At 38.2% G+C, this 14,142-nt stretch overlaps 1 protein-coding gene across 2 annotated transcripts in view; it reads right to left on the bottom strand.

Annotated features, from left to right (window-relative positions):
• LOC150101239 (transmembrane protein 53-A) overlaps positions 1-14,142 on the bottom strand; it is a 205,881-nt gene that overhangs the window by 175,467 nt on the left and 16,272 nt on the right. For both annotated transcript variants that reach the window (XM_090402254.1, XM_090402253.1), the window contains exon 2: positions 2,269-2,485. In XM_090402254.1, the coding sequence (XP_090258380.1) occupies positions 2,269-2,485 (217 nt within the window). The remainder of the gene's footprint in view (positions 1-2,268; positions 2,486-14,142) is intronic.

Raw genomic sequence — 14,142 nt, 5'->3', positions numbered from 1 at the left:
AGGGGGTGGAAAGAGGGGAAAATAGTTCCACTGCACAAAGGTGGTTCCAAGGCTGCTGTTGAAAATTACCGGCCAATCAGCATAACAGGAATCATTATCAAGGTCTTAGAGAAAATAGTCAAGAGGAAAATACAAGATTGGATAGAAGAAAATGGGATACTGTATCGGGGACAGCATGGTTTTGTGAAGGGTAGGTCATGCCTCAGTAACTTGCTCACGTATTATAACACAGTGACGGCTGAACTGGATAAGGGTAATGGGTTTACAGTGATTCTGCTGGACCTTGCTAAGGCCTTTGACAGGATACCACATGGAATTCTAATCAGTAAATTGCAGCATATGGGAATGGACATAGGGTTGGTGAGATGGATAGGAGGGTGGTTGACGGAGAGATATCAGAGAGTGGTTTACTCAGGAGTAGAGTCCACAAGACGGCCTGTGACTAGTGGTGTACCACAAGGATCTGTTCTTGGACCACTGCTGTTTAATTTGTTCATAAATGATATAGGAAAGGATCTGAGAGGAACAGTTCATTTGTTTGCGGATGATGCAAAGTTGGGTAGGGCAATAGTGAATGCAGATGACGTCAAAATTTTGCAGGATGATTTGGATAGATTGGAGGTCTGGGCTAGGGAGAATGGATGTCAATTTAATGTGGCAAAATGTAAGGTTATGCATTTTGGGGTGAAAAGATGGGAGGCAGTTTACTGCATTGGTGGAACCGTGCTCCAGGAAATTGATGAGGCACGAGATTTAGGAGTGTTGGTGGATAAGGAATTGAAATTTAGGGGACACATTGCAAAAGTGGCCAAATCAGCTCATCAAATCACTTGGTTGCTGAAGAATACGTTGACAAGCAGAGACAAGCAGGTTATTGTTCCTCTGTATCGAGCCTTGATAAGACCTCATCTCGACTACTGTGCTCAGATTTGGTCACCTAGGTTTCTTCTTGATGGGGAGGAGGTGGAGAGGATCCAGAGGCGAGTGACCAAGATGATAGCAGGTCTGTGGAATGAACCGTATGAGAACAGGTTGAGGATTTGTGGGTTGCAAAAATTGGTTGATAGGCGGAGGAGGGGAGATATGATTGAGACATTCAAATTACTGAAGGGTTTCTATAAAATTAATTCAGAAGATATTTTTGAGAACAGGGCTGGTTGTGGGAGGACTAGGGGACATCCATGGAAACTGGGCAAAAGTGTGGTTAGTAAAGGTGTTAGAGCTGGGTTCTTTACTTTTAGAGTAGTGAATGAGTGGAATGCGCTCCCTGAGTCTGTGGTGGATGCTGTGACAGTGAATGAGTTTAAGGCGAGGTATTATAGATACTGTATGAATGTCGAATAGTTGTGATGAAAAGGATTTGGGGCCTCCCTCGATGAGTCTAATGACTCCCTGGAGTTGCCCGTAATAATAATAATAATAATAATAATAATCTTATACTTTGTTTTGTTTTTTTCCTCCCAACGGTCAACTTTTCAAAGGAATCCTTGTACATATCTGCTGTGGTAGAATGAGAAGCTTCCAGTGTGCTAGGTACTCTTTCTGGTCATAACAGAAGTTGTCAAATTTGAAGAATGTGTTGTCTAGACAAAGTCTGAAAAGGTTGATGGTGTCTGTTCTTCTAGCAACTGTATTTGTGTCTTCTCTGGGAACATTGGTAAAAAGATTTATGTACCAATGTGTTAATGTCTCGGATCTAAAATGGTGTCCTTAATTTTTTTGATGAAAGTTCTTGAATTATTGATGTAGGAAGATTTTTTTCAAACATGTGGAGTTAAGAAGTTTTGTGTGGATAGATGGCATGTAGGAGAATGTCTGACATCCACAATCTTCATATGTGAAAACTACTGGCAACTATATCGTGTGTTCTCTGGGAACATTAGTAAAGAAGATTTGTTATGTCCAAACTTGCTAAGAAAGTGGTTGGATACAATATTCCATTCTGAATTTTGTTAATGAAATCACAGTGACTTTAGATCTGAAAATGACCGGGAAACTATCATACACAGTAATGAGCAAACAATCTAGTATACAGCAATGGAAAATGCAATTCAATATTTTAAAAGTGAGCCTAGCAATGCTGATTATGAAATTCACCTTAATAGTGGAAAGAAGAATTATTATATGGGTACATCTCAGAATTTCAGAGATATACCCATATAATAAAGCATTCTTTAAAAGATAATTAAATTATACTTCACTTAAATAATGTATGTACAAAGTTTGCAAATAACATTACAACAGACATTTTTATTACTCAAAATGTACCTGAAATTTCTTGGAATGGATTCTGATAACTTCACTAACATGATGATAGACTGTTGCACCACCATTGCTGAAAATATGGAAGAATATTGGTTGTTCTTCAAGATTAAAGTCTAATACCACTTCTACCAGCTTCTGTGCATTTATTTGCAGTCTTCTTCTATTCTCATAGCTTGGAAGGATAAGTTTTGGTGGAACAATGTATCTTACTGTGGTAAATCTGTTGACCAAAATCAGAAACAAGTAATTAAGCTTTGTTTCATTAAACATTAACATCAGAATATATCACAAATAAAATTAGCATTGGCTTACACAATCATCCATAAAAAAAAAAAAATAAATAAATAAAAAAAAAAAGATTTACCTTAAAATGCCCCAATACATTGGGGCATAAGATAAATTCCTACATTAATTCTTCATTTATACTGTAAATTTCTATTTTAATACTTTAAATTCATTCACTGGCTGTGAATGAATTTTCTTATTATCCTCTAAGAAAATGCATTCCACTCAGGTTATAAAAAATTTGTTCCTCAGTATTTACTAGTAAGCTCCTGTCAACAACTTATAGATTTAAATCATATCACCTCTTATCATCTATTTACTGTAGAGATTATATTCCATCACTTTATTCTCAAACTTATTTGTTGAATTTTTCAAGTTTCCCAATTCCCAAAACTATGGCCTATGCATCATCTGATATGATATATTGATTTACACATGGCCCAGCAGAAATAAAACAAGAAAAACCATTCTACCAAGTTTGATGTGAGTTTGATGGTAAAAAAGACTTGCACATGTATAAGAAGAATGGCCTGCATATCAATGTATTTGGAATTGGGAGCCTGGAAAATTTATTTATTGGAATAAGACCTAATGCAGAGTTAGAGAAACTAGATGTCATGGGAGGAACAGTGAGAATGTGCGTGTACAAGTTCAGCTATGCTATGCAAACATGATAATGATATGAACATCACAGAGCATGGTCACATATCTGGCAAAGGGGTGGAAATGTATGCTTAGGGTTCAAACCTTTGAGTGTATCTGAGGAGGAAAAAGAGAAAATTGCCCAACTGACCAAGCAGATTTAAGTAAGCTGACCTGGTTGGCCGAGTAGTTAGTGTATCAACTCTCCAGCCAAAAGGCTGTAGGCTCAGATCCCACTGTGGGCATGGATGTTTGCGAATGTCTGTGGAAATACTAGTGGTGTGGGGTAGATGCCATTGTAGTTGCAGTTAGTGGATTGAGTAGTGGAGACAGAGAGTTGTAGAGTAGGTGCCCTCCCTCTCTCGATGAGTCTTTGGACTCCTGGAGGTGTCGCATAATAATAATTTAAGTATAAGACCAGGTGGTTATTTGTTATCACTATAAACAAATGCCAGATGCATCAGGACAAATGGATCAAGAATGAAATAAGTTTGCTGCTATGGTAAATACACTGTGGCCCAAAACTGTTGGCAAGTGAAACCTGATATTGGGAGCAGATTTAACTGGGATATATACCATTTTTGAAGAGAGAAGAACAGACATGACATGCAGGAGGGGGAGTGTTTTTGAGTCCAGTTAATTTAGTGAGCTATTGCGAAACAGCTTCCTCAAGCGGCATATGAAAGAAGGAACTCGAAGTCGAAGAGCGTTAGATCAGATCATAGCATCAAAAGGGATCTTAGTTAAGAATGCCTACTGGGGGGGGGGGGTTAAAAGTTCTGATGAACACTTAGAACAAAAATTATGTTAAAGCAACTGATACAACAAGCAATAACATATGATAAAACTCTTAAAACAAATTATTACAATTTGATCAAACTTGGGGTAACCTCATGTTTCATCAAATTGTAATAATTTGTTCTTCCTTTAGGATATATCAGAAGACATATCAGAGGTTTTGAAGAAATTAGAAGACAAAAAGGTGCAGGCTGTCATCAACTTTATCATGCTGAAAAAAAAAGTCTGCAACTAAGATTCACCAAACTTTGTGCGACACTTTAGGAGACTGTGCCCCAGCATATCCAACAGGTGCCAGATGGGTGGCCAAGTTTAAACCTAGTCATCCTAAGACAACAGATGCCCCCAGGTCAGGAAGACCTTCCACAGCGATCACACCTGGAAACATCAATGGCATGATCCTTGATGATAGATGAATACCAGGTAAAAACATTGCAAAGACTCTGGAGATATCCAGGGAACAAGTTAGGATCATTATTGACTATTCTGATATGCTATTTGTAGTTTCACAAATGATTTGAATATATTCCTCCATCGCACATCACCCAGAAAAGAAAAACTATATCACTGTTTTAAAGTTAACTCCAAACTCTGCATCTGCTGAAATTTTTCAAAGCCCTTGTTAAATTTATATCTGTTTTTAATTTTTTTAAGGTAATGTTAACATGGTATTCTTTTTATGCATATTTTTGAGGGGGGGGGAGTGAACAACCAGCTCTTTTCTCTGCCTATTGATGTTCCTACTTATGCAATAGGAATCTTCTGTGTCATTTTGCTGTATGTCATAAATTTCAAACAGTATGGCTATACTAATAATCTGGAAACTCTTCCACTGCAAAAATCTACTTGCTACTTCTCACTACCTTGCTTTCCATTGCAGAAACAGCCTTGTTTTACGTTTGGAACTTGTGTATATGAGAAACATATTAGAATTAATGTATAGTATGAACAGTTGAAGAATATCACAATATTTTATTCATTTTTTAAAATAGTGATTTTCTTCAACAGTCTTCATGAGATAAATATATTGTGCCTTAATTCTAATACAATCCTGGTTTGCTCAAATATATTATCTCTATGTGTGATATAATAATGTAATGTAATGATAGTGTTGAATGGATTAATTTACATTCCATTAATTTACATTGTGCTTTTAAGCACAATCTATCAACAGCAAAGTTATTTAAATTCCTATAGGAGTTCAGACCACTTAATTTCTATCAATTTAGGCGAGGGCGAGGAAAGATTAGCAAAACAAGTGTTCTCTGCCAGGTTGGCAGCAAAACGACCCAGAGGAAGACCAAGATATAGGTAGATTGATACGGTACAAAGTGCTTTAGACGATAGAAATATAAAATCTGATAATGTTGGAGTCTTGACAAGTAACAGACTGATTTGGAGGAAAATTGTAGATAGGAAATTAATAATGATGTAATATTTTTCATGTAGTACCATCATATCCAGAACACCCCTTGAGGGTACATGGCAGGAATTTGATGATGATGATGATTAATTTACATTGTGCTTTTAAGCACAATCTATCAACAGCAAAGTTATTTAAATTCCTATAGGAGTTCAGACCACTTAATTTCTATCAATTTAGGGGTGCTTAAGGGTCAAAGCTGTATAACTGAGCGGAGACCTCCACATAGCCTTTAAAGGAATGCAGAGAACCGACCAAGGCTTCTGACCTAATGTCAGAAGCCTTAGTCGGTTCTCCTCACCTTCTCGTGGTGCACCCTGTTGGGTATCTACTTAGATACTGAACGAACAAGGATGGTCTGGCAATTTGGGATTTAGCCGACCAAATTGAATTCTTATTGGTTAAACCAAAATAAAAAAATGATGGTACAACATGACAGAATTTCATGCCGGCTCGGGCGTCGCCCGGTTAAACAAGGCCCCGTTTGTTTTCGCCAGGGAACCAGGGTGAACAGCGAAAAGTCAGCTACTGGAACAAATCTGAAAACAAACCCCAACTCAACATCACCAGAGTTAAAGATCGGTACTATCAACATAAGAAGCCTGAATGGCAAAGAAATGGAGCTAGCTGAGGAATTAGATAAGTACCAGATCGACATAATAGGGGTGATTGAAACAAAAAAGACCAAAACTGGTGAGATCTTTCTGAGCAATAAATACAAAATGTTATATTCAGGCAATGACAATCAAAGAAAAGAAGGGGTAGCCATAGTATTCAACACAAAATATGAGGCTAATCTTCTTGAATGGCAGGCAGTCTCAAGTAGAGTAATGTGGGCAAATATGAGAATGGGGAACTGGACAATGACACTTATTTGTGCCTATGGTCCCACAGAAGGTTCTACTAAGGTAGAAGTGGAGGAGGTTTTTTGAGGCTTTAGAAAAAGCAACTGACACAATGAAAAATGAAAAGTTGGTCCTTGTTGGGGATCTGAATAGCAGAGTGGGAAATGATTGTCAGACATACAAAAATATTTTGGGAAAATTTGGATAAAAGAGCAAAGCTAATAATAATGGCAAATATCTGTTGAATTTCTGCTCAGGACATGGACTGGTTATTACTAACACCATGTTCCAACATAAAAATGTGCACAAATTCACATGGAGAGAAGAGGCTAGGAATAAGAAAAGTCTCATTGACTATGTTATTCTTGATAGTGATGTTTTCTCCTTGGTGCAGGACACCAGAGTGTACAGAGGATTTGAAATTGGAAGTGATCACTATTTAGTCTTGAGTAGGATAAAATTGAATTTAATATTGAAAAGAATAACATGTAAGAAAGTTTTAAAGCGAATAAAAGTTGAGCAGCTATCAGATCTGAACTGTTCATTAAAATACACAAAGATTATTGAAGAAAAAATGAAAGAGTTTGAGAACAGGAATCAAACCTTGGAGATTCAGTGGCAAACTCTGAAGAAAACATTGATTGATTCTGCCAGAGAGGCATGTTGTGAGGTTGTCTGTAAGAATAAAAAAATCAGAACTCCCTGGTGGACACAGGAAGTTAAAGAGGCAGTGAAGGAAAAGAAGAAAGCATACCAAAAGTTCCTGTCAAATAAGTCAGCTTGTGCTCTTAGAGAATATAGAGACAAATGCAAGAATGCTAAACACTGTGTAAAACTAGCTAAACAAAAGTCATGGGAGGTCTTTGGCAAGAATATAGAAAATAAATATCAAGAAGGTGGCAAAATATTCTGGAGGTTGTTGAAGAAGATTAAGAATGGAGGAAAGAGTGCTGTAAAAGGAATTAGAGACGATAAAGGTGACATAAAAACGGAAGAAAAAGATATCCTTGAAGTATGGAGTAATTACTTTGAAAAACTGCTAAATGAAACAAGCAGTGATGACAGCACAGTGGTAAAAAACACTGACCAGGCATGCAGTCAGAAATACATATCCATACTTGAAGTAGAAAAAGCCATCAAAGGCTTGAAATGTGGAAAGGCAGCAGGAGTAGATGATATTCGACCAGAAATGCTGAAGTATGGTGGTATAAGAGTCTTACAGTGGCTGCACTGCATAGTTCAGAAAGCCTGGACAGAGGGACGAATTCCCGATGATTGGAGTAGAGCTCTCATAGTACCCATATATAAAAAGGGAAATAAAACTGAATGTGAGAATTACAGAGGTATTTCCCTACTGAGTGTTCCTGGCAAGATCTATGCAAAGTATACTTGAGAAATGGTTGAGAAGAATTGTGGAAGAAAAGATTGGTGAAGAACAAGCTGGATTCAGGCCAAATAGAGGCTGTCAGGATCAGATCTTCACTTTACGACAAACAGTCGAGAAAGCATGGGAATATAACAAAGATCTGTATTTAAGTTTTGTCGATCTGGAAAAGGCATATGACAAGGTGCCAAGAGAGAAGCTATTCAATACGCTGCAGTTATATGGTGTGAATGGGGCATTATATCAAGCAATACTTAGTCTTTATTTGAGTTGTAAGTCAGCAGTTAGAATTGAAGGAAGTACAGGAAGATGGTTTAATGTTAAATCTGGTGTGAGACGAGGATGTATGTTATCCCCTCTGTTATTCATTATCTATATGGATCACATTATGAAGGAAAGTGGTATAATAGAATATAATAATTATGGCACCTGTACGAAGGAAAATGGCGGCCAGTAATGATGGTTAGTCATTGTTATCAAAGAACAGTAGTATAAAAGAAATGAGTCAGTGTACTGATGTGAATTGTACGCTTTACGGAGTGCAGTCGGAGTGTGGATAGATGATAATAAAGGATTGAATGTGTGTAGAAAATGTAGGGAGAATGAGGAATTGAAGTGTATTTCGGATCGTGAGTGTGATATTTTTGTCAACCTTCAGAAGGAAGAAAATAGCGATATGACAAGAAACGGCAAGGTTGTACATGACAATTATGAGAGTGTGAATGTAGAAAGTGTGAATGATAGTATTAATGGTTTCTCAGAGAATAAAAAAGATGAGATAGATGCATTGAATGAGATCGCATTGTTGAATGGTGCGATAGAAAGGGCAAAACAGCAGCTAGTGTGCATGAACAAAAGTCGACTGAATGAACCAACCAATAATAAAAGGTATGACAGGAAAAATAGGAGTATGAATGTGAACATGAACAAAATGAAGGATAGAGTGCTGTATGGAGACTCGTTAGTACGAGGTGTGTTAGTAGAGGATTTGACAAAAACGTACCAACCTGGTGCAACCATAAAGGATGTAACTGAGTCTATTAGAGAGCAAAAGGAAAGGATGAAAGAAATGATTGTTGTGGCAGGTACGAATGATTTGAAAGGAGATAAAATGGAAATGATAGAAGACCTGAATGAATTGTTTGAGGTAGTAAAAGAAAAGAGTGAGAGAGTTAGAAGGATTAGTCTTTTGCCACGGTATGACAGTGAAATGTTTAAAAGGAGGGCCATAATTGCGAATGACTTTATGCGTGGGATATGTATGACAAGTGGTGTGGAATTTGTGGACATGTGGAGTGAGTTTGATGGGCGAAAGGATCTATATAAGATGGATGGCTTGCATTTGAATGGTTGTGGTGTAAGAAGACTTGAGAAAGTGTTGCTGAATGTAGTGGATGTGCAAATTCAGGGAAACTAGATTCGTTAAGGGGGAGAGTAGATATACAGTCCTTAGGGAGGCAGTTGAATGTAAGAATGAATATAATATGCTAGAACAAATAAGGACAACAAACCAGAGTGGGATAGTTAATATAAGGCATCAAGGTAAGGTTGGGGCTAATGGGGGTCTTAAATTCATGTACACTAATACTAGGAGTATTAGGAACAAGAAGGAAGAGTTTTGGGCCATGGTTGGCACTTCCAGACCACAGGTTATTGGTATTAGTGAAACATGGCTGACTGTAGATGATATAGCTAGTGGGATTGAATGTGATGGGTATAGTGTTCAGGAATGACAGAGAGAATAAAATGGGGGGAGGAGTATTGTTGATGATAGCTGATGAGCTACAGCCAAGGCGAATAGAAGTTGAATTGCAGGATAGAGAAAAGAGCACATTTGAGGCCATTTGGTGTGAGATTGTGGCTGGCAGAACTAAATATACAATTGGGTGCTGCTATAGACCAGGTGATGGAAAAGATGGTGGTGACAGTAAGCACAAGTAAATAGAAGAAATGAGTGGAAGGAGGGTGATTATTATGGGAGATTTCAACTATGGTCGCATTGATTGGAGTGAGGAGAGGACACACAGGAAGAAGGAATTGGATTTTATGCGGTTATTAAGGGATAACTATCTGTGACAGCATGTAATGGAAAATACTAGGGGTCAGAGAGTGCTTGACCTAGTAATTACATCTGAGGATTTGGCTGTAACAAATATGACCACATTGCAACCAATCGGTGAGAGTGATCATAGAGTCTTGACTTGGGAGGTGGCTAAAGGTGTAGAATTTTCAATTAAGACAGGGTACATGTGGAATTATCGGGCTGGAAAGTATGACAAGCTTAGGAGTTTGATTGGCTCAGTGCCATGGCATGTACAACTGCAAGGACTAGAAGTTGATAGTGCATGGGAGGTGGTTAAGAAGTGCTTGCATGAAGCAATGGCTGACTGTATACCTAGAGTCCGAATAATAAATCAAGTAGGGGTTAAATGGATGAATAACACCATTAAGCTTGAGCTGCAAAAAAAGAAACAACTATGGAGGGAATTTAAGGAGAAAGGTGACCGGCAGGCACATGAACGGTATAAAGCGCAGGCCAGAAGGGTGACGAGTGTGGTAAGAAAAGCAAAAAAGGATTACGAAAGAACATTAGCCATGCGGGCTAAAGAGAATCCTAAACAGTTTTTTAGATATGTAGCAAGTAAAAGGAAAAATGTACGTGGCAGAATGATTTTAAAGAATGCCGATGGTAGGGAGGTAACTGAATCAGTTGAGATAGCTGAGTTACTGAGTGAGCACTTTGCAAGAATATATTATCCATGTGGTGACATTGCAGAAACGAATAAACCAGTAGATTATATGGGAATTGTGGTGAATGAAGTGGAGGTGAGTAGTCTATTGCATAACCTCAATGTCAATACATCTGTGGGATTGGATGGTATACCAGCTCGTGTAGTACGAGAAGCAGCTAATGAATTGTCAGTACCCTTGACCATTTTGTTTAATTTGAGTATGGGGTCTGGGTTAGTCCCGAGCGGGTGGAAGGAGGGTAAAATAGTTCCACTGCATAAAGGTGGTTCCAAGACCGCTGTTGTAAATTACCGACCGATTAGCATATCAGGAATCATTGTCAAGGTCTTAGAGAAATTAGTCAAGAAAAGAATACAGGATTGGATAGATGAAAATGGGATATTGTATGGGGGACAACATGGTTTTATGAAGGGTAGATCATGCCTCAGTAACCTGCTCACGTTTTATAACACAGTGACAGCTGAACTGGATAGGGGTAATGGGTTTACAGTGATACTTCTGGACCTTGCCAAGGCCTTTGACAGGATACCACATGGAACCCTAATCAGTAAACTGGAGCAGATGGGGATAGATATAGGGTTGGTAAGATGGATAGGAGGGTGGTTGAAGGAGAGATACCAGAGAGTGGTTTATTCAGGAGTGGAGTCAAAAAGACGTCTTGTGACTAGTGGAGTGCCGCAGGGCTCTGTTCTTGGACCACTGCTTTTCAATTTGTTCATCAATGATATTGGAAAGGATATGAGAGGAAGTGTTCACTTGTTTGCTGATGATGATGCAAAGTTGGGTAGAGCAATTGTGAGTGCACAGGATGTCAAAATTTTACAGGATGACTTGGATAGTTTGGAGGACTGGGCTAGGAAAAATGGATGTCAGTTAAATGTGGCAAAGTGTAAGGTTATGCACTTTGGGGTGAAAAGAATAGCAGCAGTATATCGCATAGGTGGAACCGTACTCCAGGAGATTGATGAGGCCAGGGATTTGGGAGTGCTGGTGGATAGGGAGTTGAAGTTTAGGGGGCACATTGCAAAAGTAACTAAAACAGCTCACTTGGCTTATGAAAAATACTTTAACATGCAGAGAGAAGCAAGTTGTTGTTCCTCTGTATCAAGCCTTGATAAGACCCCATCTGGACTTTTGTGCCCAGTTATGGGCACCAGGGTTTCTTCGTGATGGGGGGGGGAAGTGGAGAGAGTCCAGAGACGAGTGACCAAGATGATAGCAGGTCTGTGGAATGAACCTTATGAGAATAGGTTGAGGATTTGTGGGTTGCAAAAATTGGACAATAGGCGAAGGAGGGGTGATATGATTGAGACATTCAAATTACTGAAGGGTTTTTATAAGATTGATCCAGAAGATATTTTTGAAAATATGACTGGTGGTGGGAGGACTAGGGGCCATGCATGGAAGCTGGGCAAGAACGTGGTTGACAAGGGTGTTAGAGCTAGGTTCTTTACTTGGAGAGTGGTAAATGAGTGGAATAAGCTTCCAGAGTCTGTTGTGGGTGCTACGACCGTGAATGAGTTCAAGGCAAGATATGACAGATACCGTGTGAATGTTGAATAGTTGTTCCAGACATGATGTTAGGGCCTCCCTCGATGAGTCTGTCGACTCCTTGGAGTTTCCCGGAACAATAATAATAATAATAATAATAATAAACATGATATCAAAATTGGAGATGTTAATGTCAGCTCTTTGCTTTATGCAGACGATGTTATACTTCTAAATAAATCTGCTACAAGTCTGCAAGATTCTCTGACTAAATTGAATAGCTGTTGTAATAGATATGGTATGAAGGTCAGCAATAAAAAGACAAAGACAATGAAAATAGGCAGAATCATTGAAAATGTCAACTGTGTTGTGAATGGAGAACCTGTGGAACAAGTAAAACATTTCAGCTATTTAGGCACGCTTTTTACTGAAGATGGTAAATTAAATATAGAAATAGACAACAGAATCAGCAAAGCTGGTATGCTGGGAAGTCAATTGAATAAATTCATATGGAATAGGAGAGAAATTAGTCGGAACACTAAATTAGCTATACATAAAAATATAACGGAAAAACTCACGTAGAAAAATTATTTAATGGTATAATTTTCACCCGTGTGTCACAGGCATCTTCAGTACAATTAGGCACAAAAATTAAACATTAACTGACAATTCCAAAAAGCGCCACCTAAGTAGCTGGTGTAAGATAACTAAAAAGGTCAATAACTTTCCTAAAAAAAAAAAAAAAAAAAAAATTAATACAATAAAAAGTTAGGAAAGATTAGCTGATTTGTAAAGTACTATCTCCCATAAAGGGGATAGACGTAAGCCGTCAGATCTGTTTAAGTTAGGAGAATGAAGTAGAGTTTCACATGCTTCTTTATAAAGGCGTTCCATGAGAAACTGACTTTTGTGAAGAACTCTTGTCTTTTTCCAATGAACTCTGTGTCTAGTGAAGATGGCATGTTCTGCAAGTCCAGACTTTTCAGGTTTAAAGTATTCAATATAAGATTGGTGTTCTTCTAGCCGAATGGAGGCAGATCTTCCCGTTTGTCCGAAATAACATAATCCACAAGAGCACGGAATCTGGTAGACACCTGGATGACTGAAATGTGGAAGCTTATCCTTTGGAGAAGCGAGAAAGGTGGAGATTTTTCTAAACGGTCGAAAGGCAACAAAAATATTCAGTGGTTTTAAAATTTTTGCTATACGTTCACTGATGCCTTGTATATAAGGGATGGTAATGCACGTTATTTCCTCTGTGTTTGAAGAGGGAGACATATTAAATCTACTCAAAGTTCTTTTAATGAAGCAATTCTTATAGCCATTAGATAGAAAGGAAGAAGTTATATATCGTATTTCTTTCTGTAAAAGATCGTCTGTAGAACAAAAGGAGTGGGCCCGATGAACCAGTGTTTTAATAGTTCCTCCCTTTTGACTGGGATGGTGATGAGATTCCGCATGGATATAATGGCCTGTATGAGTCTTCTTTCTATAAACTGAGAAATGTAGGTTACCATCTGGTTGGCGAAGAATTAGAAGATCTAAAAAGGCTAAATGCTAACTTCGCCAACCAGATGGTAACCTACATTTCTCAGTTTATAGAAAGAAGACTCATACAGGCCATTATATCCATGCGGAATCTCATCACCATCCCAGTCAAAAGGCAGGAACTATTAAAACACTGGTTCATCGGGCCCACTCCTTTTGTTCTACAGACGATCTTTTACAGAAAGAAATACGATATATAACTTCTTCCTTTCTATCTAATGGCTATAAGAATTGCTTCATTAAAAGAACTTTGAGTAGATTTAATATGTCTCCCTCTTCAAACACAGAGGAAATAACGTGCATTACCATCCCTTATATACAAGGCATCAGTGAACGTATAGCAAAAATTTTAAAACCGCTGAATATTTTTGTTGCCTTTCGACCGTTTAGAAAAATCTCCACCTTTCTCGCTTCTCCAAAGGACAAGCTTCCACATCTCAATCATCCAGGTGTCTACCAGATTCCGTGCTCTTGTGGATTATGTTATTTCGAACAAACGGGAAGATCTGCCTCCATTCGGCTAGAAGAACACCAATGTTATATTGAATACTTTAAACCTGAAAAGTCTGGACTTGCAGAACATGCCATCTTCACTAGACACAGAGTTCATTGGAAAAAGACAAGAGTTCTTCACAAAAGTCAGTTTCTCATGGAACGCCTTTATAAAGAAGCATGTGAAACTCTACTTCATTCTAACTTAAACAGATCCGACG

The sequence above is a fragment of the Typopeltis vanoorti genome, chromosome 12, assembly GCF_054136105.1.
Source record: "Typopeltis vanoorti isolate ZY-2024b chromosome 12, IOZ_Tvanoo_1.0, whole genome shotgun sequence".
Taxonomy (NCBI): domain Eukaryota; kingdom Metazoa; phylum Arthropoda; class Arachnida; order Uropygi; family Thelyphonidae; genus Typopeltis; species Typopeltis vanoorti.
Note: the sequence above shows the minus strand (reverse complement) of the source record. Positions and strands in the feature narration are given on the sequence as shown.